This window comes from Cricetulus griseus, chromosome 4 (assembly GCF_003668045.3).
Source record: "Cricetulus griseus strain 17A/GY chromosome 4, alternate assembly CriGri-PICRH-1.0, whole genome shotgun sequence".
Taxonomy (NCBI): Eukaryota; Metazoa; Chordata; class Mammalia; order Rodentia; family Cricetidae; genus Cricetulus; species Cricetulus griseus.
Window position 1 is genome coordinate 201,402,352 of NC_048597.1, and position 25,410 is coordinate 201,427,761.

The 25,410-nt window shown below is 41.8% G+C and overlaps 1 protein-coding gene across 1 annotated transcript; it reads left to right on the top strand.

Annotated features, from left to right (window-relative positions):
- Positions 1-1,315: 1,315 nt before the first annotated feature.
- Positions 1,316-23,676, top strand: LOC118238745. The gene is made up of 3 exons (XM_035444229.1): positions 1,316-1,422; positions 21,280-21,492; positions 22,050-23,676. Exons 1-3 carry the CDS (start codon positions 1,316-1,318, stop codon positions 23,635-23,637), a joined length of 1,908 nt encoding a protein of 635 aa, XP_035300120.1. The 3' UTR covers positions 23,638-23,676.
- Positions 23,677-25,410: the final 1,734 nt, after the last annotated feature.

Below are 25,410 nucleotides of genomic sequence, written 5' to 3' on the forward strand. Positions count from 1 at the left end.
AATATTTCTTCTATAATTTTGTCTTAAAAATATTTTCTGGGGCCCGGCAATGGTGGCGCATGCCTTTAATCCCAGCACTCGGGAGGCAGAGGCAGGAGGATCTCTGTGAGTTCGAGGCCAGCCTGGTCTCCAGAGTGAGTGCCAGGATAGGCTCCAAAGCTACACAAAGAAACCCTGTCTCAAAAAAAAAATAACAAAAAAAATATTTTCTGGGCCTTTGAGCTAGGTTTCTTCTCATTCATCTAGTCCCATTATCCTCTGGATTGATCTTTTCATAGTGTCTCAAATTTCCTGAATATTTTGTGTCAGGAGTCCTTTAGATTTAACATTTTCTTTGACCAATGTATCCATTTTTTCTGTTGTATCTTCAATACCCGAGACTCTTTCTTCCATCTCTTGTATTCTGTTGGTGAAGTGTGACTCTGTAGTTCCTGTTTAAATTCCTAATTTTTCATCTCCAGAATCCCCTTAGTTTGTGTTTTTTCTTTATAGAGTCTGTGTCCTTTTTCAGGTCTTGAACAGTTTTATTTGTTTCCTTTCACTCTTTATGTTTTTCTTTAAGAAATTTATTAATTTCTCTGTTCAAGACCTCCATCATCTTCTTAAGATCTTTTAAGATTTTTTTCTTGTCCTTCAGCTACGTTGGAATACTCAGGGCCTACTGTGATGGGATAGCTGGGCTCTTGTGGAGTCGTATTGCCCTGGCTGTTATTGTTTTTATACTGGTTTCTAGGCATCTGGGACTGGGGTGATTATAAGACTAGGTGCCAATTTCTGGATTTGTCTTTGTTGGATGGGTGTTTTGTTCCTTATTTTCTGTTTCCTCTTTGGATTTTCAGAGAGTGTGATGGCTGTGTGTTGCCTGGAAGGAACTTTTCTTAAACCTGATAGCTGTGGCCACTGGTGGTTTCATGTAACATGTGTTTCTGGTTATTGCGAGCTGACACTTTGAGATGAGGATAGATTAGGGATTTAACGGGTTTCACTTCAGGGAGGGGAGCAGATTGTTCAACCAGGATCTGCATTTTCATCTCCTTGGAATTGGAAGAGACAGTGAAGAGAGATCACTGCAGGTCTGCTATAGAACTGCAGATAAAACTGGAGATTGCATATGAGGGAACTCAGGGAGAAGAGAAAAACTGCAGGCAGCCTACCCTATTTTCTGTTAGATGGGGGCCTGTGGATTAGCAGGGAGTACCTGCTGGATTTAGGGCTGGTAAAAAAAAAAATCAACAAACCGAGAGAGAGAGATATTAGACTGGAAAGATCTATGGGATCCCCATGAGATAGAAACAGGGGAGTGGGGAAGGCTGATATGGCGTTCTGCTGCAGAGCTGGGGATGAGGCTGAGAGATTAGATCGGGAAGAATGGAGAGAGAAGATCTGCCAGCAGCCTATCTGGTTTTCTGACAGTCACGGCCTGTGGGTTAGCAGACGGGTGCCTGCTGGAGTTTAGAGCTGGGATAAAGTGACTGGCATGTGGAGGAAGGTTTGGAGTGGATGGTGGTCTGTGGGATCAACAGATTGGGCAGGGAGATAGGAAGGCTGCAGCTGGTGTTCTGTTGTAGAGCTAAGGAGAAGACTGGGGGATTGGATTTGGAGGGGAGAAGGGAAGGTCTTCAGATGATTTACCTGGTTCCCCGTCCTACTCGGCTGCTGTGTTCCCAGTGAATGGCTGCTGGTGTAGGACTCTGGGATAATGGGATGAGTTTGGGGAAGGAAGGTGGGAGGAAAATATCTTTGTAAAGATTGAGGATAGAGTCAGAGAGGAAAAAGACTGCAGCAGATTTCCTGATACAGATTTAGGGCTAAGACTGGCAGGGTTCTTACTCGACCTTTAACGGTGATTTTTATTAATAACATGATATTATTTAATAAACCATAGTTTTATTTAGATAATTTAAAACCAAAATGCCTAAGTCTTGATGTTATGGCAATCCTGTATTTGAGCTCTTCTTGGAGCTCTCCTTAATTAGTTACTCTTGCTTGAAACAAACATCAGTGATACAATGACAAATTATTTACAACACTTTGTGTTATGCTAAGTTCTTTATACATCCAGTGTTCTTAATACTGAAAACTATCCATCAGTAACACTACTGATTGACAATTTTTGCTACCACAGGGGGCATATCATAGGGTCAAGTGCGTGTTACTAATGTCTGGTCTTGTCTGACTGAACAACACAGTGTCTGTACCCTGTCCCCAAATATTGGAAAGAATACAAAGCACCTTTTTTTTAAAGATGTAAATCTGTGTTACAAAATCCTCCCTTCTGGTTGACCTATTGGGCAATTCATGACTTTCCCTAGTGAGCACCATTCAGCTTGCAGCACAGAGTTGGGCAGAAACAGCTTTTCTATTCTCATCTCTGCCAGGATGACACGAGACAAGAATTATAAACGTTAGCTCCAGGGTTCTTTCCCCGTTAAAGAGGCAGCATTTATGTGAGGGTGTTAACTGAGTCTCTGTCTTTCATTCTGTTTTCTGATCACCAAAGAGTATTTTGCAACAATGGAATGTAGTGTACTAATTTGAATTACTCATTTAAAAAATGGAGAAAGATTAGGAGAACAAATGTACCCTCTCTAACTTGTCAACTGTGAGAAAAAATGATTGTGCTATTTTATTATGTCCATATTGTCCCAGCCACAATTGTTATCATTTGTAGAGAAGCTCATCCTATGATTAAAGAATCAGATATCTTTTATTGAACCACAAAGGAAATGCCTTGACTCCATGGTCATGTTAAACTGTTGGAGACTGAATAGGAACAATGCATGTGTACAATGACCTTCACAGCAACCCTGTAGAGCTGTGTGGGAGGCAGCACATTAAAGCCTCTGAATATTAGGAAGTTATATACTGAAAGGAAATTGTTTGATTTTCCCCTGGGAATTCAATTCCTTGCTTCTATCTATAACTCACTGAGATTCAAAGTTGCCACTAAATATTTCTTCTACTATCTCATGATAAGTGACACACCCTTCTTCTTTCCTAATGTTTTATTTTTCTGGACTAATTGTCTACAGTATAGCATTGTTAAAATTAAAGCATTAAACCTCTTCCTTCTGTACCCTTCTTTAGGACAGTTTCACCTTTCACAGCTTGTTTGGAGTAAGGCCAAAGGAACTAAATAAAATTCCAAAACCACTCTCATCATTGCGGAGTGTATAACCAATTTGACTTTCTGTGAAAGGACAGCAGATCTCTACTAATATAGTCTATGTGTTCATTAACTTCTTCAGCAGCCACATGAAATTACAGTGCCATTTGGAGTATAGAGGTGAATAACTATTTTTTGCTTATATATTGTTTATTTTCATCAACGATGGCTGTTCCTTCTTAAATTATGGTTTTTGATGGTTTAGTGGACATCATATGATGTAATAAAAGGGGTGGCCCACTGAAAATCAAGTTAGTAGCTCACTGATACAACAACCTTCTCGAATTATTACAACAGTCAACAAAGTCAATGACAGTTGTCATACTTAATTTCACTAACTTAGGCTTGCCTACCTTTGGCTTAATAAACTATTAATATGTCAAAACAAACTTATATCTGTACAATCAGTAGTTAACACTGAGTAAAACCATAAATGGAGCAGTTTTATTAATAGCATGAATTCTTTGATGAAGGGTATGACTTCTCTTTTGAGTTCTACATCCTGGGTTTGATCTATATAATTCTCATTGCAGAACATTTCTATAGAATTCGTAGGTTTGGGAGGAAACATACTTGTCTTAGCATGTTCCTTGCAGTTGTTGGATGGGAACTGGCCATGCGGCTTTCTTTGGTGGCTCTGTGTCTGATTATGATTCTCAGATGCCTCTTTTGAGCTCCTTGTCTGAACCTGGCTGATTTTTGACTATGGGTGAGGAGTTGGTAGGTCAGCCCCTCAAATACTCAGTGTAGATTTGGGATTGAAGTAGTGAGGGTCATCCCACTTATTAATAAGCCGGAAAGTATGCAAATGAGAAAAATGAGCAGTGTGCATGAGTTAGTGTGTGGGCTGTGCTATTCTGCATGGCATGAGTATATCAGAGCCATAGCACAGTGAACAGGGTATGTAGCAAAAGTGGCTTAGAGATGGCATAGGCAGTCAAGGCTCCAGGGATGACTCATGCTGGATCTATTCTTATATGTGAATCTAAAGTTAGGCTTGTAGGTTCAATATGGCATAGTTTGGCTAGTGTTTAGGGATTCACCAAAGTAATTCAGCACACATTATATGTAAACAGGGCCAAGCATGGTGTTTGGGAATAATACAGGTTGGACAGATCATACTGGACCTGTGCATAGGATGAGCAAATAGGTCCTAGCCTGGATGTTAGAAAAATAAGCAGAAGGAATGAATCCAAATGAGCTAGTGCACAGGATATACTACCCAGGTAAGTCTGGAAAAGGGGGAGAGTGCAGATGAGCCAGAGTTCAAGGAAGTCACTAGGCTGGACTTGGCAAAGGCTGAGGACCTGGGATAAAGCCTAGAACTCAGTTGGATGTGGCACAGGAAGGCTAAAGTCAGACAATCTCACCAGACTGGACTGATGTAGAGGCTTCCGACATGAGAACCGTAGGGTAAAACCATAGCAATGGTAATCTAGTTACAGAAAGCCAGGATGCATACACCACTCCAATGTCTTCCTGGTATGGATCACATTGTTCAAAAAGAAATTAATAACAACTTTTGATTGGGATGGAGGAAGGAGAAAAAGAAAAATAGCAAAGGGGAAGTCTAAAAACATTTTTGTTCAACCGTTAAAATACAGAATTCATCTGTTCCTCAAAATACCAAGGGAGACTGGCGCTAGCTTTGTAGCACAGGTGTAAAAATCTGAGAACATGCAAGTTGGTTATGTGGAGGAGCAGAACATTTATGGATAACTTTAAATACACTCACATATTTAACATCATTTTCATGTTACTTACAATACTGAATACAATGTAATGTTGGGCAAATTGCTCTCCTCTTTTATGATTTAGGGAAGAATTGCAAAGAAAACATGGATGTCAATAAAGCATGGCATATCAAGTTGCAGCAAGACTAAGAACTTGCCCTTGTATTAAGGCTGAGCAAGGCAACTGGGGAGGTGCAGAGGGGAGGTGGGGGCAGGAATGGGAGGAGAGGATAAAAGGAAAGAAAAAATTAAGATTTTTATTTATTTTTCTTGTATTGAAAATAGACTTTTTCCTTGCAGTACATTCTGATATGGCTTCTCCTCCTTCTACTTCTCCCAGTCATTCCCACATGCCCAGCAATCTAGAGCTACCCACTTCCATCTCGCATTAGAAAACCAAACAGGCACCTAAGGAATAATAGTAAAATAAAATAAAACAAAGCAAAAGCCGACATACTGGAAACAAACACAAGGAAAATAGCCATAAAAAGGAAAACAAGATCCTAAAGCCATAATATGTATACAAATGACTTTTAGAGCAAAATAAAAATTTATATTAAAAATTTAAAAAGAAGAACATTAAAAACGAAGAAAATCCCTGGCATGACATTATAAGCAAAGGAACTTCCAAGTATATCACTGAATTTGTTTTCTGCTCACCATTTACTGCTGGGCATGTGGCCTATTCTTAAGAGTAGTTTGTTTCTCCATGAGACTTTCTTAGGGAAAACTAGTTTTTCATTTGCCACTTGAAATGGCATTTCAAATGGTATTTCAAATGAAAACCATTTTCAAGTGGTTACAATGGGAGATAGCTTCTGGGTCAGGGATGGGGCATGATGCTCCTTTTGGCTCTAGCATCCTATCTGGTGCAGACCCATGCATGCCTTGTTTCAGCTGCTTCAGTCTCTGTGAGTTCATATGTGTGTGTTAGTGCTGTTGTGACTTATAATACAGTATAAGAAGCATCACAATTTTCTGGGCTCCTTCTACCAGAGCAAAGAGCCACAGGTTCCTTTCCAGATGAATTTCCACAGATTCTCATGTAAGCAATGTCTCTACCATATCCTTTCATATTTTAGTAGGAGTCATGCAAGTCTTCTGTACTGGAAAGTAGTTGCCAGGAATGTATCCCATTCTTCTATCTCTTTTCTTTATCAAAAGTACAATATTCAAAGACTATTTATCAGCTTTTCCTAGAAAATTCTTTGGCAGTTTTCTTTATCGTTCAAACTCCTGGGTGGGGGTAGATTTTGTATGTGCTTTCTTTTTCTTTGATGAATTTTTTTTATTTTTTTCTAGCATTTGCACAAGATTCTTGTGACCTTCCTTGATTCTTTCATCATCTACCAATGAAGAAATATGTCAGTAAAGGCATCCTCACACAAATGAAATTGAGCTTGGTATGCATAGAAATTTGCTTAGTCATAGAACAACCATTAAATATTAGAAATTTCATGTTCTTCTTGATATCTAAAAACTGTCACTATGCTTCCACCATGGGATGAGTTTGCCCATGTTTCTGAGTTTCAGTGGATTCTTGGAACTTTATTTCCTTCATGTCACAGTGCCTGTCCATTTGCGTAACTTACCACAATCCCATCTTCACTCAAACCTCATAACTTGTGATTTGTTTCATCTTACATTATTCTTGGAAGTCCTGGTGGTTTGATTGGTTGTTTGCTTTTGTACAGTGTGTGTTAATTCTCAGGGATCTTTATGAAGATATAGTATGAGAATTTACTTACTTCATTCTCAAGATTTTCTTAAAACTCAATAAATAAGGTCATACCAAACTATACTTTATCAACAAAATGTTCCTTTAGTATAGTTTCTTTTACTTCTGGGTTTTGCCAAGTCTGTTTAATGACTTCAGTCTAATTGTTTATACTTTCTAATTTATTATGATTTTTTCTGTCTTAATTCTGTCTTCATGTTCTACCACCTGAAATTCTTCTGTTGCTGTCACTTAATATGATATAAGTTTGTGGAAATATACAAGAATCAATTTTTCCCCTGAGAAATAGAAAATACATTAAAACATGACTCAACCCACAGTGCCAGATATAGGAAATCTTCCTTCCAGTTACTGGTCATGGGGAGTCCAAGAAATGCCCCAAACCATATAGACTACTGCCATGTCATTGGTTGTCTTCCAGAACTTGAAGGAATGACCCCATTGCTGAAAACACTACACTCTTGGGACACAAGACATGGAGAAAGCAAGTTGGATCTCACCTAGAAGTCTTGATGAGTCACCACCTTGATGACTGGCTCTTAAAAGGAGCTATGCAAAGTCCCAAGAGAGAAAAGCATTATTATACCCATATCAAAAGCCTATGAACCACAACAAAATTCTCACAGGAAAGATCTCTTCACTGGTGTAATAGTAGGACTTTTATATTGTGGTAACCTATATCTGTCTGATTCAACTTACAGCCTGCTCTATATAAGGGAATTCATGCCTGACACTGAAAACTCAGCCAACTACCCTTGGCAGGAGGGGTCATAGACCCTTAGGGTAGCCTTCGATTGCCATTTTCCAAAATGTATGCACCTGAATAAGTATATGGTTCTCACTCCTCGCCAGACAGTTCTTTTTGTAGTAGACAGAGACTACAGAGATCCAAAACTAGTCAAAATGCATAAAATGAGTGATGATGGAATACCCAGTCCCAGTTGGTATATCTATAATTCAACCTTTATATGTGAGGATCAAGAATAATAGTGAAAATGGAGGTGGATATTATTATAAGAGCCAGAGGACCATGGGATCTGAGTCATCTAGGCTTGAGAAGTATGCTACATCCATGAACTCTCACTGAAATGGTTGCTGAAGAAGCCCAATTAACATGATTACATGATAGGGGACATTTCACAAGTCTCCATCCTTAGATAAAGAACTATAGACAGGCAATGGTTGCTAAGGTAGGGAGACACAGTCTTTTCAGAATGAATCCCTTGTTGGCTTATCCTATCCCAAGTGGTGGGCCCTAAACACATGTACATAAAACCTAGTCTAAAATGTCTCAGTAAGCTATATACAGATATATGAATACGTACAGCAATAATAATTACAGCAGGGTCCTTGAGAGAAGGAAATGGGAGGAGTTTGAAGGGAGAGTGGGATGTGTAAAAGTGACATACAGTACACATGCATGAAATTCTTGAAACACTAATTTTTTCATGGAGTTAGTCCATAAAGCCCTTCATTTCAATAACAAATTGTGAATTGTTCAACAAGTACTTATTAAGTGCCTAGTGTGCCAAGGTTTCGCTAACCCTTTGAGTATCAGCAGTGAAGAAGTTGCCCTCATGCAGTCTTCTTCTCTTTAATAGTTGACAAAATTCTTTAAAATACAAAGGCTAACATTATTAGGACAATAGTACAATAATAATTGTTCAATAGCTCTTCTAAAACAGTTCACAAGTCCCCATACTGTAATTGTATTATTTTGTTGTAATTTAAACCATATTTGTTAAGACAGTGAAGCAAAATTTAACTACAAAGAACAGTCATTTCATCCTATTCTCTTACTATATGTTTTAGCTTGAAAAATTTATAGTTTCACTTAATGTATCTTAGTGACTTATATTATAGAACATGCTTTCCTAAGCAAGATGCCTCATTTTAAGTAGGATTTCCCCTCCTTGTTTTGACTCATGCCATCATCTTGTTAACAGCTCAGAGGCAGTTATAAGTCATCTGAGTGCAGCTTCACACAAACATCTTCCAAGTTAATGAAGGAACAAGTACTCATTTGGTGGAACACTACAGGATTTTCTTCTCACTCTATCTTTACATGCCTCTGGTAGGTAAAGCTCACTGTAACTAAATGGATTGTCAAGAGCCTCTTTAGATATACATTTATTGAAACTCTAGTAGAATCCATCAATGTGTTTATCATACATTAAGAAATCCCAATTTCTTGCCCAAAGTCTTTTTCATATAGCCAAATAATTACATTTGTATACTAATTTAGTGAGTCTGACTTCATCATTGTGTTTTATATCATAATTTATGTAAACACAGATCCTACATCCATAGTAACATACTTCTACACCAACTTACTCGTTCTTTAAGATATTCCTGTCCTCTCTCCCTCTCCCCACTCATGTCCTGTCTTTGTCTTTCTTCTGTACTGCTCCATCCCTAAATATAGGAGAACTTGCATACTGGTTCATAAAAGGTAAAGTATATGTGTAATTTAAGTGCTTTTAAAATGAAGGCTGCTTGCTTGGCAAATAGAACTCACTCATCGTCCAACTTATAAACACAGGCTGATATTTTTCATTTTATAAATTGAGCTTCAAATCATTCTCAACTTGGCTATGTCTTTAGTTCTAGATTCTTCTTTCTTGCCAAACACATCACAGGCTCACTTGAAAGTACTGGTATCTCTTAACATTGTGTATCTCTTGTTGAATGTAATAACAATGACATTTCAGAACACACCTAGGTGAAATACATTCTAATTATAAATCATTATATGAAGGACCAGGATGTAACAGGGTAGAACACCTGTCCAGCATGCATAAGACCCTGTGTTCAGACTCAGGACCTAAATAAAAAAAAAAAAAAAAACTATTACATACCCTACTCAATTTAAAACCCTAATATACAGGGTATGGTCACACAAAAATAAACAAACGGAACATCAACAATAAAAAATCAAATCAAAACAAAACAAACCACTAGTGTGCAATGTCATTTTTAAATACCTAGGTTAATGATCTTCATGGGTAAACAGAACAGGACTGGGAAGAAACAAGCCAACAAGCTCCATGGAGAACCTAAAATACAAATGGAGCAAACTCATGAAGGGAACCTACAGTATCACACCCTGCTGTCTCACTCTAACACTACAATCTTCTTTGTTTTATATTGTTCATATCTTTTAATATGCAGTGTATCTTCCCTCAGGATGGCTCGATTTTTCTGTCTTTGTGTGCACACACATATCTATTTTTTATTTTTATTTTTAATCATTTAGCATGATATCACTTTCTCAACTGATCATGGGAAGTTCCCCCTAACATTTGCAATACCCACCCCATTCTCCATTTCTTCTCATTACCTAATTCATTGCATCCACACCATTTATCATAATCTAAAGTTTCTTTGAAGTCCGCTCATTTAATTCTTTGTTTGCCCTTGTCCCATGACAAGAAAGTCCCCATCATAGTCTGCACAGGATGTCCAGCATGGGACCTAGTTCAGAATATCAGAATAGAAAGATAAGGAGGGATGCCCAAGGGGGTTGGTACTTTGAATGAGCCTGGAAGAATTAGAAGGTAGACTGAGAAGTGAAGATAGGTGGTGGCAAAGTATTATCAAGGTCATGACTCTCACAAAAAGCCTCTTGAACATAAGGTAATGGTATATGGCATTAGCAGTAGTCATATGAAGGACCAGGATGTAACAGGGTAGAACACCTGTCCAGCATGCATAAGACCCTGAGTTCAGACTCAGGACCTAAATGAAAAAAAACAAAACAAAACTATTACATACCCTACTCAATTTAAAACCCTAATATACAGGGTATGGTCACACAAAAATAAACAAACGGAACATCAACAATAAAAAATCAAATCAAAACAAAACAAACCACTAGTGTGCAATGTCATTTTTAAATACCTAGATTAATGATCTTCATGGGTAAACAGAACACAGTCACAGAGAACGGACACAACATGGAGCACATGTGGGGAAATGGCAGGCAGAGTGCCAGAAAATTAGATGCATTTAAGAAAATCAGGACTCTCTATTTTGCACAGTGGCAGTATCATAGCCAATGAGGGTTATCCAAGGCTCAATTATTGCTAACTAAAAATGAGTTTCTTAAAGAAAATTTGGGGGAAAAATATGAGTATGTGTTAAAAACTAGATTTTGTTTCCTTATATGACTTACTTATAACACACTAGTAATTTTTAAGTTCCATATTTTAAACTCTAATTAATTATAAAATTCATATTGCTGAATATATTTTTAAGTGTCAGACTACTCTGATTAAGACCCTGTATAAAACAAGGCTCTGCTAAGTTAACTATTTGCCTGTGTTTAATGACAAGAGCCAAACTCCTCCACATTACAATAATTTCATAGATGGGGAACCAGACATGTGTCAAAACTGAATTTGAAATTCTCTTCTAATCCACATATGAATGATCTGCCAGACTTGGAGGAATACCTCTTTTTCATCACTTTGCTTTCGGGAATGCTGACCTCTCACATTTCATAGTTCCTGAAATTTTTGGTGAATTGCATTAAACATTTTTGGAAGCATTATTACAAAGCATTATTGCATTATGCATTATTGTAAAATATGTAAGTAAATGCTGAACACATAGATGAGCCATTCCTGAATTAAGTATAAATAAAAATATCTGATACATTTCATAAATGCACAAACAAACCCAAATGAATTGAAGTTAAATCTTTTTTAAGTAAGAATAGTAACTAAATATGTGGCTAGACCAGAAAAATTATTCAATATGTAATAAGTGAAAGAAAACCATACCCTATCTTCTAATTGTATGTAGTAAGTAAACTATTTTTATTACTCTACTGAGGCCCTAAGTAAGAAGGAAATGTAAGATGATTAATTTTTTGTTGAATTTGTTATTGTAAGTACAACTCAAGGAAAGATTAAGAAATATTCTGCATCAGATCCTTGACTTATTACAATATAGCCACACCACTTTATTCTCTCAAGTGACACTGTCCTTATTCCTTGCCATGTTTTACCACAGCTACATCCCTCATAGCCTCTTCTATGAATTCTTGTCTACCCTTTCCTCACAAGATCCCAGGCACAAACTAAAGTATGATTTCACCCCAGAAAATAAATGAGTTCATTGGGCTTACTTACAGAGCATGCTTGAGGAAGGTCACATTGGAATGTCTTACCCAGGATATGTGATGGTTTCTCCTTACCATAATAGATGGAGCTCTTTCCAGCTTGCCTTCCCCAGCTATTTTCTCTAGCATCCTCTGAGATCAGCCAACAGCTTGCAGTTAAACAGAGTTACATACAAATGGAGGAGTAGCAGTTCAGGAGGACCAGTGAACCTCTCCAACCTCTCCTTCTAGAGAAAGGATGTCAACAGTCAGCAAGCCCTATCATGATGACCTTCGACAGTCAGGCACAGCTGATCCACTGAAGATGGTGGCTATTTTGTTTGGAGAAGTGTGTTCTACAATACGGGCTACACTTATAACAATCAATGATTTATGCTTAAAATTTTCATGTTTATATAAGTACTACTACTGTGTTATGTACATATGCATATTGAATGCATGAGTTTTAAAGTTTTATTATTAGTTTGTGAGTAAGTAGAGATGCATGTGTGGCATATACTTTCAGGAGTCAGTTCTTCCCTTCCACCATAGGCTCATGCTTTGTGCGGGATTGAACAGGTCATCAGACTTGCACTGAAAGCCTTTTTCACCATTGAGCCACTTCACCAGCCCCATGTATCTACTGTCTACCCCTACTACTTGCAAAAATTACCTTATACTGAATAAACCAAAAACAGCAACAATTTACAACTCTCAGCTATGGAGACAAGAATGTACAAGATCATGCTGCCAGACAATTACCTCCTTCCAACTCTTCCCAGTGAGCCCTACACTATCTTCCTCATAACTTCATGTCTTCCAGTTTTTGTTCTTAAAACCCTGAAGTCCAGTTAATACTGCCATACTTTCATGGGTATAGAGCCATTCACAAGCAAATGTACAACCTGCCACAAGCCATGTTCCAAAAGAGAGAGACTTATTCTCCCAACAACCACCCACAGTACACAGCCACTCTACCAAGGCTGGAACCTCTGGAGACCTTTTATCATTCATGTTGGAATTTAATTGGCTTGAGATTGCACAGGTCTGGTGCCAGTAACCAAGGCCTCTATGAGTTACACATGCAGCAACCATGTCCTCTTCAGAAGTTAAAATTTCACAGCTCTCATCTTCCTCCACCATATCTTACATTCTTTTTGCCTATTCTGAGATGTTCCATGAACAAAAGAGAGAAGAGGAAGAGCTATATCCCAATATCTCAATCAAGGCCATAGCTGCAACCACTTTTCCTCCCCTGGGCCTTATTCCCTAAAGTTTCACTGCCTTTCAATAGTGCCATGGCTAGGGACCAAGCTCTTGCATGGTCAGGTTTTCTATATCAGCAGGAAACAGAAAGCAGCAGATGGAAGGATTAGACAGAGATTTCAAGTCTTATCCAGTGCAAGGGGGATAGAATTTGGGATTTATCACATGACAAAGATCAATAAGTTTGCTCTTACCTTTAGGCATTTAATAGACCTGCCTTATCAAAGTATATACAAAGCACTCCAGAAGTTAATGCTTAGCCCATGAGCACCTGAATGACTAACTCTTCAGAGGAGTAAGAAGTCAACATCTTTATTACTACCCACTATATACTGTACACACACACACACACACACACACACACACACACACACACACACATTTTCAATGCATCCTAAGAAACAGGCCCTCGTGACTCATTGCCAAAAATCAGTGTCAGCCCACAGAAATAGAGGAAACAATATTGAAATATAGTAGAAAGCAAATGTTAAAAAGATGTTCAAGAATTCAAAGAAAGTGATGGTTCTAGTTAGTTACTGGTTATGAAATTTCATCAAGAGATTTAAAAGTTTCAAGAAGGAATCATATAGAGACAGTATAAATCCAATATTTGCATTGACTTCCCAGCATATTAAAGTTTATATAGTTTAAAAGAGAAAAATGTAAACAAAGACTTGTTAAACAATCACTGAGTCTAACACATATTTAATTGAATTGCCATCAGGAAAAGAAAGAAAATGTTTGAAGGGAATAAGAAAAAAATGAAACAAACTGGCTAGTAGTTTCCCAAATTTGGTGAAAGACACCAAGGTATTTATGAACCTCAAAGAACTCCAGATAATATGAATACAAAGAAATCTCACATTGCAGATTCATTGTACAATGGTAAATATTAAAATACTAATATTAGAACCATGACTGTAAGTCCCAACAGATAAAAGGAAGTGAAAAAACAGTTGAGGAAATAAAGAAAAATCTGTGCACACAGAATTCCATATTCAATGAAAATACTCTTTAAAACGAGCGATACTCTAGACACGCTGGTATTGAGCTGTTTCTTCTGTCAAGGAGAAAGGGCAGAATAGAAAGGAGTGTAGGAAAAATAGAAACAAAGCAGGAGAATAGCGAAGAGTAGAAGAAGAGTTAAGATGGTGTTTGGTGGGTACTGCAGAGAGAAGAAATAGGCAAGGGGGGGAGCTACGAAACCCTTTGTGGAACAAGCAGGAAGGAGCAGCCACCAATTGAGTGCCCTCAAGGAATCACACTGTGCACACTGGACTGTGTGGCAGTGAAGGGCAGAGAGGTTCTGGCCCCTTCTGAGTTTGAGCACCATAGGAGTGGCAAGCTGTAAAGACATCGGGAATTGTTGCAGAGACAAGACCAGGGCATAGAAGTTGACTACAGCCTGGGCACAGAGCTATCCGAGACAGACTGACTCTGGAAAGTGTGGCAGAAGTGTGTCATGGTGGTCTAAAGATCATAGTCTTCACAAGAAACGCAGTGACAGACCTGAAGAATATATAGGATATGTAGAAGGCAGCACCCATGCATAATTGCCTAGGGATCCTGAGATGTGTACCAACACAAGTATCTCTGGGAAAACCTGTGGGACATTGGTTAATAAAATAGCCAGGATCCCAGCAGGAAAGGAAAACCCAGGGACAAAGGTTAAACAGATGTTCCAGAGTCTGGAACACAGAAAAGCTCCCTGGAAAGTAAGATGCCATGAACATCAGAAAGACAGTCTGGCTGGCAAGCAAGTCATAGACTGGGACTCTCTTACAGAAGGCTGAGCCTAACGTGGAAATTTCAGTAACTAGGTAGGACTGTCCATCAACCTTGAATTACCGAGACTAGAAGGTCCCCTTGCCACTTGCAGAAAAGTCAAAACCAAAGGAGTTGGAGAGAACCACATTACTTCTAGCTAGGAAAAACATTGACTGGTATGACAATATTGTTATATTTAATTTAACTTACCATTTTTAAAGTATGCTTTTGTATTTAAGTCTTTCATTTGCTTTGTTTTTGTTTGTATCTTCCTCAGCTAGGTTTTTATGACTCTTTTTTTTCTGAACTCATTCTGTAATTTTTTATCTATTATTTTTCATACAAACGTTTCCCCCTTTATTCCAATTTTACTTGCTCTTTTCATTTGTTCCCATTCTCTTCTCTTTTTAGGCCTTATTCATTAAGACGTTGAGATCCAAAAGGTCCAAAAGACTATATGTTTTTCATTTAGCAATGTTTTGAGAATTTTATATAGGAATACTATATTTACATTATTTCAACTCCTTCTCCCCTCACCTCCTCCTGTGTCTACCCCTCCTTTTCTCTCAAACTCATGATTATAACTTATTCTTCACTTTTTGTGATGTGTATGTGTGCTATACAAAACACACATACTCACATATACATATGTGTATAGAAATACAGTCTGATAAGTTTTGTTAGACCCCCGAAAACTCAAGTATCCGGGGTCTCAGGCCAGGTTCGCGGTCACCCCAATCACCAGGCGGATTCGAGAGCTTGCTGCAAACTGCACGAGGCTTTATTGTAATTTAACGAACTAACCCCATGTTAGCTCGGGTCTTTCATCCACCCGCCATGGCTGACGGCTAGAAAAGACGGCTCCTAAGGTCTCCCCAAAGATCTTATAGGGCAGCGTAAGGGGAGTGTCTAGGGGTACGCACAGGCTTACGATTGGTGTGCCTCCAGGCTTGGAGGGCTTGCCCTGTGTTGATTGGTCAACTGGTTGTTATGGCTCATAGGCCCTCCCAGGGTGGTTGCTATGCTCTCTACGTCATTGCTGTGCGCTTGTCCGTAAAGCACACCCAGAGCCATAAAGCATAGCGCCACCAGCTAACTTCTGATTGGTTCCTTGTCACGAGACAGGCATCTGACTTTCTGGTTTCTAGGACAAGGTCATAGAAGCACATGTTCGACCATTATGGTTGCCAAAAGGGAAGCCGGTTCCTTCATTCCCCCATTTTCTTTTTTGTAAATTCCAATCATGGAATTGCTGTCTCTCTAGCATCCCCATCAGGGAGTGATAGATACTGGCATCCCCATGCAAGGGAGTTCCCTTTGACTTAGCATTTTAACCAGGGAAAATGGACGGCGAAATTCTTTTCCAAACTGCTTCCTGCTGACTTTGGGACGAAGTTAGGGACCCCAGAAGGTTGAAATGCTAGTCAAAAGCAAAAAGGAATTTAGGCAATGGGGAATCCATCAGGGGCTTCTGGTTAGCAGACACTGTTGCAGAGACAGGGGGTGTCCACATCAGCTGAACTGGTTCACATTCACAGCAAGTCTAGGGCTCGCAGTCTTAGAACAGTCTGTAGTCAGCAACTGATATTCAGATGTCTGCCAGAAGCAGAAACCTGTTTAAGACATGTTTAAACTAGGAACAGAGGTTAAAACTTATTTACTGAAGCCCACAGTGTAGAAAAAGCAGATATCTGGATATCTGTTTAAACAGCAGGAACATATTTAGCAAAAACTACAGATTTGGGCTATAAGCATGTACATTTTTCTTCTGTCCAGAGAGCCAGGTATGGATTGGACAGAGGTGCCTTTGGCCTGATGAAAAGCCCTTTAAGTTTGTACTTAGATGACAACCAAAATAAACTTAAAAATCTTGAGCTTGTGCCTGAACAGTAGATAGTTACTATTTTATCAGCTAACATACTGACTAGTCTATAGTGGATCTGACTGCCTGATGCTGTCAAGCTGACAACCAGTAATATTTCAGAGATCTGAGAAGGGTATATTTTATCCGAATCTACTAAAAAGTGACAGAAGCCAGTCTATATACAGTTAGCCAAACCCAAGTTTCTCCATTACCGCTGGAGGCAGGTGTCTCAAAGACCAGCAATCTTCGCCAGGCCTATACTGTGAGAGTTTTTTTCCTCTCTGTGGAAGAGGGACATGGAAAAGACTGACCTTGTTTTGTCTAGGCAAAGGGGTGCAATCAATTTTCCAGTGTCCAGTAGCTTTGTCCACAGTCTCGGCCAGGTTCTGGCAGGCGGCAGGTTTCACATCTGAGCATCTTGCTCACTGGTCCAGGTGCAGGAACTGGGTTGCCTCATAATCTTTGGAGACTTTGGGTCACTGTCCGGATCTGGCAGTCTGTCTGACATTATAAACTTTAAAGATAACAATTTAAATGCCATATTCTGAAGATCTCTGAAGCATTAGAGGTCTGTTTGTCTGTTTTAGTTACTTTTCTTAAGCACACATTAAGCATACAGGTGGCTAGGTAAGGTCTTATTTCTGTAAATGATTTAGTCTGACTGTAACTGGTTTTAACTTAGTAAAATGTTTGAAACAGCACAGCTGAACTTAAAACTGTATAGAGCTACCTTATATTCCTTAAACAGTAGCTTAACTTTTTTTTGAGGCAGGGTTTTTCTGTGACTTTGGAGCCTGTCCTGGAATTCGATCTGCCGGATCAGGCAGGCCTTGAACTTATAAAGATCCATCTGCCTCTTATTCCCGAGTGGTGGGATTAAAGGCGTATGCCACCAACGCCCTCAACTTAAAGTCGTGTGCCATCAACATCCTAAGCTTAAAGGTGTGTGTTACCAACATCTTAAACTTAACTTCTAAAAACATCATAAAACAAGAACTTTACATTGTCAGGTTTTGCTTAAAAATAATTCTAAATTGAAGCTCTTTAAGTACAAACTTTAATAAAAACAAACATTTGAAAAACTGGTTTTAAAAAGAAATTTAAATTCCCTTAAGGTCTTTTTGTAATATATATAGAAGCATTAACATTTTAAATCTTAACTGAAAAACTTGTTTCTAAGATGGTACCTCTAATTTCCATGGGGTCACCTTTAGTCAAGATGGCGGCTTAAGTATTTTTTTTTTAACTTTAGCAAAATGGCGACCAGTCAAGTCATGTGACCAGTTGGCCATGTGCTGGCTAAACCAGGAAACAGAACATTTTAAAACAAATATATATAAATTACTTGAGAAATAAACAGGACTTTTTTAAAAAACAAAATCAGCTTAATATGATTGAAATTTTAACTTATATTATTATTTTTAAAATTTACTGTTTGTAGACATGAGAAACCATAGCACAGTTTACATTTTTTTTTTCATTTGTAACAACCTTTTCCCTGACCTTTGACAACTTTCCTCTGACCTTTTATAACTTACTTTAACCCTCTATAACTTTTTGTAACAATCTTTTTCTCTGACCTCCAACAACTTGCTTTAACCCTCTATAACTTTTACCATTTGTTTTAACTCTCTATAATCTTTTATTTTATTTCTTTGACTTTCTTAGACATTCTTAGATAATTTTTTTTTCTTTTTATTACTTGTCTTTTACATTTTTTTTTATTTTTTAGTTAACATAAAAATTTTGTCAAAGTCCCTTTTATAGTCCTTAATAACTTTAAGGCCATTTAGATGTCCGGATCAGGCCAGATAAGTTCATACGCTCAAGCTCCATGTGCTCAAGGCAGAGAGACCTGGGGTGGGGGTGCTGCTGGTAACCCCAGACCCTTGGCCAATCCAGGGGTGGGAAAGACTCCTGCGGCCCCCCCTGCATACCATGTGTGTGGAGCACAGAAAGACGGGTAGCAGATGGTGGCCTTGTAGCTATGTTCCCTCAGAGCAGGGAAACACCCGAGACAGCCGCTGGGGCAGAAACAGCCCTACTGGGCATGCCTCATAGACCCTCAGGTGGGAATAGAAAGGGGGTGTTGTGGTGGATCCTGAATAGACAGGAAAGAATAGACGCCAACCCAATCCGCCCACGCTGCTCATAAGGCAATGGCGCGGGAAGCCAGGCGGCAGAACCTGGCGGCTAACTGAGGCGGGTCCAAGTGTCCTTGGCCCGCGTCCATACCTCTTGGGTCCTGGGTGTCCTCAGAGTGGCAGTCTGTCCTCCGGCGCATCTGCCGATAACAGTTGAGGTGGCGCCATGTGCTCAGAGAAGAAAAGACCCCTGACCCCCTGACCCATGCATGCCACGTGCATGGGCAATGTGGGACAGAAAGAGATGCTTAAGAAACACATAACACAAATGACAGCACATTAGACAGCACAAACATTAGACAGGACAAACCGCGGCAAAGAAATGGTGCCCCAAACCAAAATTACAACCAAACCTTGGACTTTCATCCAGGGTGGAACCAAGGTTCTCGCAAGTCTGCTTACCCTATGGTTCAATTACAAATTCTGCGCAGATCAAATACAAATTACAAATTCTGCGCAGATCAAATCAAGCAACCCTCGGACTTTCATCCAGGGCAGGACTTCAGGGTCTTCCCCAGAAGTCCGAATTACAAATACAAATTCTGCGCAGATCAAATACAAATCATGGCACCAAACAAAACAGCAAGAGACAAAACAAGAAACATAGAACATTGAACATATATAAGTTTCGAGCTCGAATCATCTTACCTCCAAGATCGAATCCACTCAGGTGAAGGGTGGTCGCAAATCGCGGACGAGCCCCCAAAATGTTAGACCCCCGAAAACTCAAGTATCCGGGGTCTCAGGCCAGGTTCGCGGTCACCCCAATCACCAGGCGGATTCGAGAGCTTGCTGCAAACTGCACGAGGCTTTATTGTAATTTAACGAACTAACCCCATGTTAGCTCGGGTCTTTCATCCACCCGCCATGGCTGACGGCTAGAAAAGACGGCTCCTAAGGTCTCCCCAAAGATCTTATAGGGCAGCGTAAGGGGAGTGTCTAGGGGTACGCACAGGCTTACGATTGGTGTGCCTCCAGGCTTGGAGGGCTTGCCCTGTGTTGATTGGTCAACTGGTTGTTATGGCTCATAGGCCCTCCCAGGGTGGTTGCTATGCTCTCTACGTCATTGCTGTGCGCTTGTCCGTAAAGCACACCCAGAGCCATAAAGCATAGCGCCACCAGCTAACTTCTGATTGGTTCCTTGTCACGAGACAGGCATCTGACTTTCTGGTTTCTAGGACAAGGTCATAGAAGCACATGTTCGACCATTATGGTTGCCAAAAGGGAAGCCGGTTCCTTCAGTTTGTTTAGTGTTGTTTACATATGTATGCATTTAAGGCTGACCTATGGGATTAGATAAATTATTGAGGACTCATCCCTGGGAAAGATCAATTCTCCCCTCAGAAGTCATTAATTGGCTGTAGATCTTCATCTAGATGCAGGGCCTTGTAGGATTTCCTCTGTCCACATGGACATGCCAATTCACAATGCTGTCATTGTGAAGGTCTTGTTTGTGACCATAACGTTGAGATTTCATGGTTGTAATTTCTGTGTCATGCCTCACAACAGATCCCTGGATACTCTGACTCTTACATGTGCATTGCTTCTATTTCCTGATTGTCCCCCAGCCTTAGGTGTACAGGGTTTTATTGTAGATGTGCCAACTAGAGATAGGTACCTCACAATCGAACAGTTGTTCTCTACTTTTTGATCATTGTGGTTTTCTGTGGCGGTCTCCATCTGCCTTAAAAAATGAGCTTCTTTGAGCCTCACTTGTCTCTGTGTATAAGGGTCAGTATTTAGAATGCAGTCAGGAATTATAGTCATTTGGAAAAGTGGTAGTTGTAGGTTATCCTCTGGAGAACATGGCCTAATCAGCCATGGGTAGTTAGCTAGGTACACAGTCTTAGGCATGAATTACCTCATATTGAATGGACCTTAGATCCAAACATCTCTTGCTTGCCTTCAAATTAATCATTCCTAGACCTTACATCTGGGTAGGACTATTAATTAAGCCTTATTTTCTCCTCTCACTCCCTGCCACAGAACAGAGGTAACTCTGCCTCTGAACATTATCAGGAATTTATGTGAAGTTCACAAGAGCCTTCACTCTATAGACATACCAGGATTGTTGTCTCCATTACTTCAGGAGCTTTCCTCCTAAATAGAAATGGGAAACATAAGTCCAAACTGAAGGACTTTAGAATTAACAAAGAAATAACTAAGAAGAAAAACAATCCTCTCACCCTAAGAACAGGGAGACCTGACTTAAAACCTAACCAAGGTCACAATGACCCAAGCCCCTGGAATTTCTTAGCTGGCAGATATAACTCCCTTACAAGGCCACAAGACAACCTAACTGAATACCAAGAATTCCTAGAGGGCCACCCTGCCCTAGGGTCATGAAGATAGAAACAGACTATCCCACTGAGCCAGGAGACCATCCGGCCCCAAAGATAAGAGATCTCCAAAGGATCTGTGACTCTGGTCACGTACCCAAACCCCTAAAATCCTATGGTTTTTTCTCTTATAAAAGGAGCCTGCTTTAGAGGAACAGGGCTTCTTCTTTGTCTGTCGGACTGGGAAGCCCGTTTGCGCAAACGTCCCATAATAAACTTACCTCTTGTTTTTTGCATCAGCTGGACTGGACATTGAGTGTTTTTGGGGGGATCGTCCAATTTGTAGAGACTCCTCGGTCCGAGGGTCTTTCATTTGGAGGTCCCACCGAGATCAGGACACCCCCCAGACTCAATTTCACAGCCAGTTGGAGGTAAGACAGTCTATGTATTTGTGTGTATGTGTCTCTGTGTCTCTGTGTCTTTGTGTCTTGTAAGGAGTTTTGGTTCGGCCCAGACGAGAGTCTGAGGGCCATTTGGAGGAGGGAGAAGAGACGAAGTCTCATTTCTCTGGGGAAGCGGCCGCCCCAGACTTTGCTTCCCTCCCGCTTTGTAACTTGTTTTTTGGTTGATTAGCTTTTGGTTCGGCCCAGACGAGAGTCTGAGGGCCATTTGGAGGAGGGAGAAGAGACGAAGTCTCATTTCTCTGGGGAAGCGGCCGCCCCGGACTTTGCTTCCCTCCCGCTTTGTAAGCTTTTGGTTCGGCCCAGACGAGAGTCTGAGGGCCATTTGGAGGAGGGAGAAGAGACGAAGTCTCATTTCTCTGGGGAAGCGGCCGCCCCGGACTTGGCCTCCCTCCCGCTTTGTAACTTGTTTGGCGCCAACTGTCTACCGCGGTCCGTCCTGTCTGTTGTATTTCGTTCCACTGTGCTTGTTATTCGTGTCAATCTCTGCTTCTCCCCATGGGTCAGCAACTAACTACCCCCTTAAGTTTGACTTTAGGTCACTGGCAGGATGTTTTGAGCCGAGCACGCAAGGAATCAGTAGAGATCCGGAAGAAAAAGTGGCGGACTCTCTGTTTCTCGGAATGGCCTGCTCTCAATACAGGCTGGCCGAGAGACGGTACCTTTGACCTCACTACTATCTTACAGGTCAAAACTCGTGTTTTCCAGCCAGGACCTTGGGGCTACCCCGACCAGGTACCCTATATTGTCACCTGGGAGAGCCTGAGCCGTGATCCTCCTCCCTGGGTCAGGCCCTTCCTCCCACCCCGTCTTTCGGGCCCCTGCCCGACACCTCTGCCTTTGCCTGCTCCACTTATTCCTACTCCTTCTGCACCCCCTTCGACTTCTTCCCTGCTCCCCTTGACAGAGCCCCGATCTCCCAACCCTAGGCCCAAAGCCCCTGCCGTCTTGCCCAATACACAGGAGGATCTCCTCCTCCTGGACTCCCCTCCTCCTTACCCTAATGCTGAGCAGGCAGCATCCCAGCTCCCAGCAGCTGACCAGAGCCCCCCACCACCGAGCTCTACTACCGGAGACCCTGGGGACCCGTCGCCACCGTCCACCCGACTTCGATCTCGAAGAGACAAAACACTGGAGGGGCCTGACAGCTCTGGAATCTCCCAGGCTTTTCCCCTCCGGTCGATGGGGGAGGGGCGTTACCAATACTGGCCTTTCTCCTCTGCGGACCTTTATAATTGGAAGGCACATAACCCCCCCTTTTCACAGGACCCCCAGGCCTTGACAGGTCTTATTGAATCTATCCTCATCACCCACCAGCCCACCTGGGATGATTGTCAACAGTTATTAGGAATTCTCCTCACAACCGAGGAGAGACAACGGGTACTCCTAGAAGCCCGGAAGAACGTCCCGGGGCCAGATGGCAGACCCACCCAGCTCCCAAATGAAATAGATGAAGTCTTTCCCTTGATCAGACCGACAGACTGGGACATCAACACAGCAGCCGGTAGGGAGCGTCACCGTCTTTATCGCCAGACTCTGTTGGCGGGTCTCAAAGGGGCAGGAAGGCGCCCCACAAATTTGGCCAAGGTACGTGCGGTAGTTCAGGGCTTGGAAGAGACCCCCGCAGGGTTTCTAGAGCGTTTGATGGAAGCCTACAGAATGTATACACCCTTTGACCCCCAGGCTCAGGATAGGGAAGCAGATATAATCATGTCATTCATTGGACAATCGGCGCCTGACATACGCACAAAGCTACAGCGCCTTGAGGGGCTACAGGGGTACACCCTTCGAGACTTAGTAAAGGAAGCAGAAAAGATTTTCAATAAGAGAGAGACTCCCGAAGAAAAGGAAGAAAGATTACGAAAGTTACAGGAGGACAGGGAGAATGTAAGAGACAAAAAGCAAAACCAAGAGCTAGCTAAAATTTTGGCCACTGTAGTTCAAGGATCAGAACATAGACCAGGTCAGACAGGGAACCTGGGAGACAAAAGGAGAACAAGAGTGGAGAGAAACCAGTGTGCTTATTGCAAGGAAAAAGGACATTGGGTCAAACATTGCCCGAAGAATCCAAGGCGGAAGCCCACCCCCATTCTCCCTCTGGAAAAGGGAGATTAGGACAGTCAGGGCCAGGTGCCTCCCCCTGAGCCCCGGGTAACTCTTAACGTCGGGGGGCAACCAGTAACTTTCTTGGTAGACACGGGAGCTCAGCACTCAGTCCTGACTCAGACCCAGGGACCCCTGAGCACCCGGACAGCCTGGGTCCAGGGTGCCACCGGAGGAAAGCTACATCGATGGACAACTGAACGTAAGGTCCACCTGAGCACTGGACACGTGACTCACTCCTTCTTGCTGGTGCCCGAATGTCCTTACCCCTTATTAGGGAGAGACCTCCTCTCTAAAGTGGGAGCCCACATTCACTTCCATCAGAAGGGTGCCACCATCACAGGAGAGGGGGGACAACCCCTCCAGGTACTGACCTTAAGGCTCGAGGATGAATATAGACTTCTAGAGGATCCCTTACCCCCCTCGCCAACCATGGAGTCTAGCTGGTTAGAAAAATATCCCCAAGCCTGGGCAGAAACAGCAGGCATGGGGTTGGCAAAAAAACAGCCTCCTTTAATTATCAACCTCAAGCCCTCAGCCACTCCAGCGGCCATTAAACAATATCCTTTGAGCCAAGAGGCCCGGGAAGGAATCAGGCCACACATTAATAGACTATTACAACAAGGCATCCTTAGGCCCTGTCACAGCCCTTGGAATACCCCCCTTCTCCCCATAAAGAAACCAGGTACGGGAGAGTACAGGCCCGTTCAAGACCTTCGGGAGGTCAACCGGAGAACTGAGGACATCCATCCGACAGTGCCCAATCCTTATAACTTGCTGAGCATGTTGCCTCCGAGCCACATCTGGTACACGGTGCTAGATCTTAAGGATGCATTCTTTTGCCTCAGACTGAGTCCCCAGAGCCAGCCCATGTTCGCGTTTGAATGGAAGGACCCGGAGACTGGGTTTTCTGGCCAGCTCACTTGGACACGGCTCCCCCAGGGGTTCAAAAACTCTCCAACTCTCTTCGATGAGGCCTTACACCAAGACCTAGCAGACTTCCGGATCCATAACCCTAACCTGATCCTGCTTCAATACGTAGATGACCTCCTCCTGGCAGCGGAATCTGAAAAAGACTGCCTCCAAGGTACCGGGGCCTTACTGCAAAAGCTGGGGGAATTGGGGTACAGAGCTTCAGCAAAGAAAGCTCAACTTTGCAGGGAACAGGTCACCTACTTAGGATACCGGCTCCAGGGTGGCCAGAGATGGCTAACAGAGAGCCGTAAGCAAGCTGTAGCCCTGATTCCAGCACCCAAGAGCTCCCGGGAAGTTCGGGAATTCCTGGGCAGCGCAGGGTTCTGCCGTCTCTGGATCCCAGGTTTCGCGGAGCTGGCAGCCCCACTGTATCCTCTGACTAAGGCTAACACCCCTTTTTCATGGACAGAGGAGCATCAGAAGGCCTTTGATGGCATCAAAAAGGCCTTACTGTCTGCCCCTGCACTAAGCCTCCCCAACATAAACAAGCCTTTCACCCTTTATGTGGACGAAAAGGCTGGGATGGCAAAAGGGGTCTTAACACAACAGCTCGGACCCTGGAAAAGACCTGTAGCATACTTCTCTAAGAAATTGGACAATGTGGCCATGGGCTGGCCCCCCTGCCTCCGGATGGTGGCTGCTGTGGCGGTTCTGACCAAGGACGCGGACAGATTGACTCTGGGTCAGCAACTCACAGTGATAGCCCCACATGCGATTGAGGCAGTGATCCGACAACCCCCCGATCGATGGCTTTCGAATGCACGAATGACACATTACCAGGCTCTGCTCCTCAACCCAGACAGACTGCGA

Bases quoted from the DNA above. Each gene is read 5' to 3' on its own strand.
- LOC118238745 (XM_035444229.1), top strand. From the start codon at position 1,316: ATGGCGTTCTGCTGCAGAGCTGGGGATGAGGCTGAGAGATTAGATCGG. The intron at 1,423-21,279 runs GTGGGTTAGCAG...TTAGAGGAACAG, and splicing joins TTTTCTGACAGTCACGGCCT to GGCTTCTTCTTTGTCTGTCG. The intron at 21,493-22,049 runs GTAAGACAGTCT...TACCCCCTTAAG, and splicing joins AATTTCACAGCCAGTTGGAG to TTTGACTTTAGGTCACTGGC.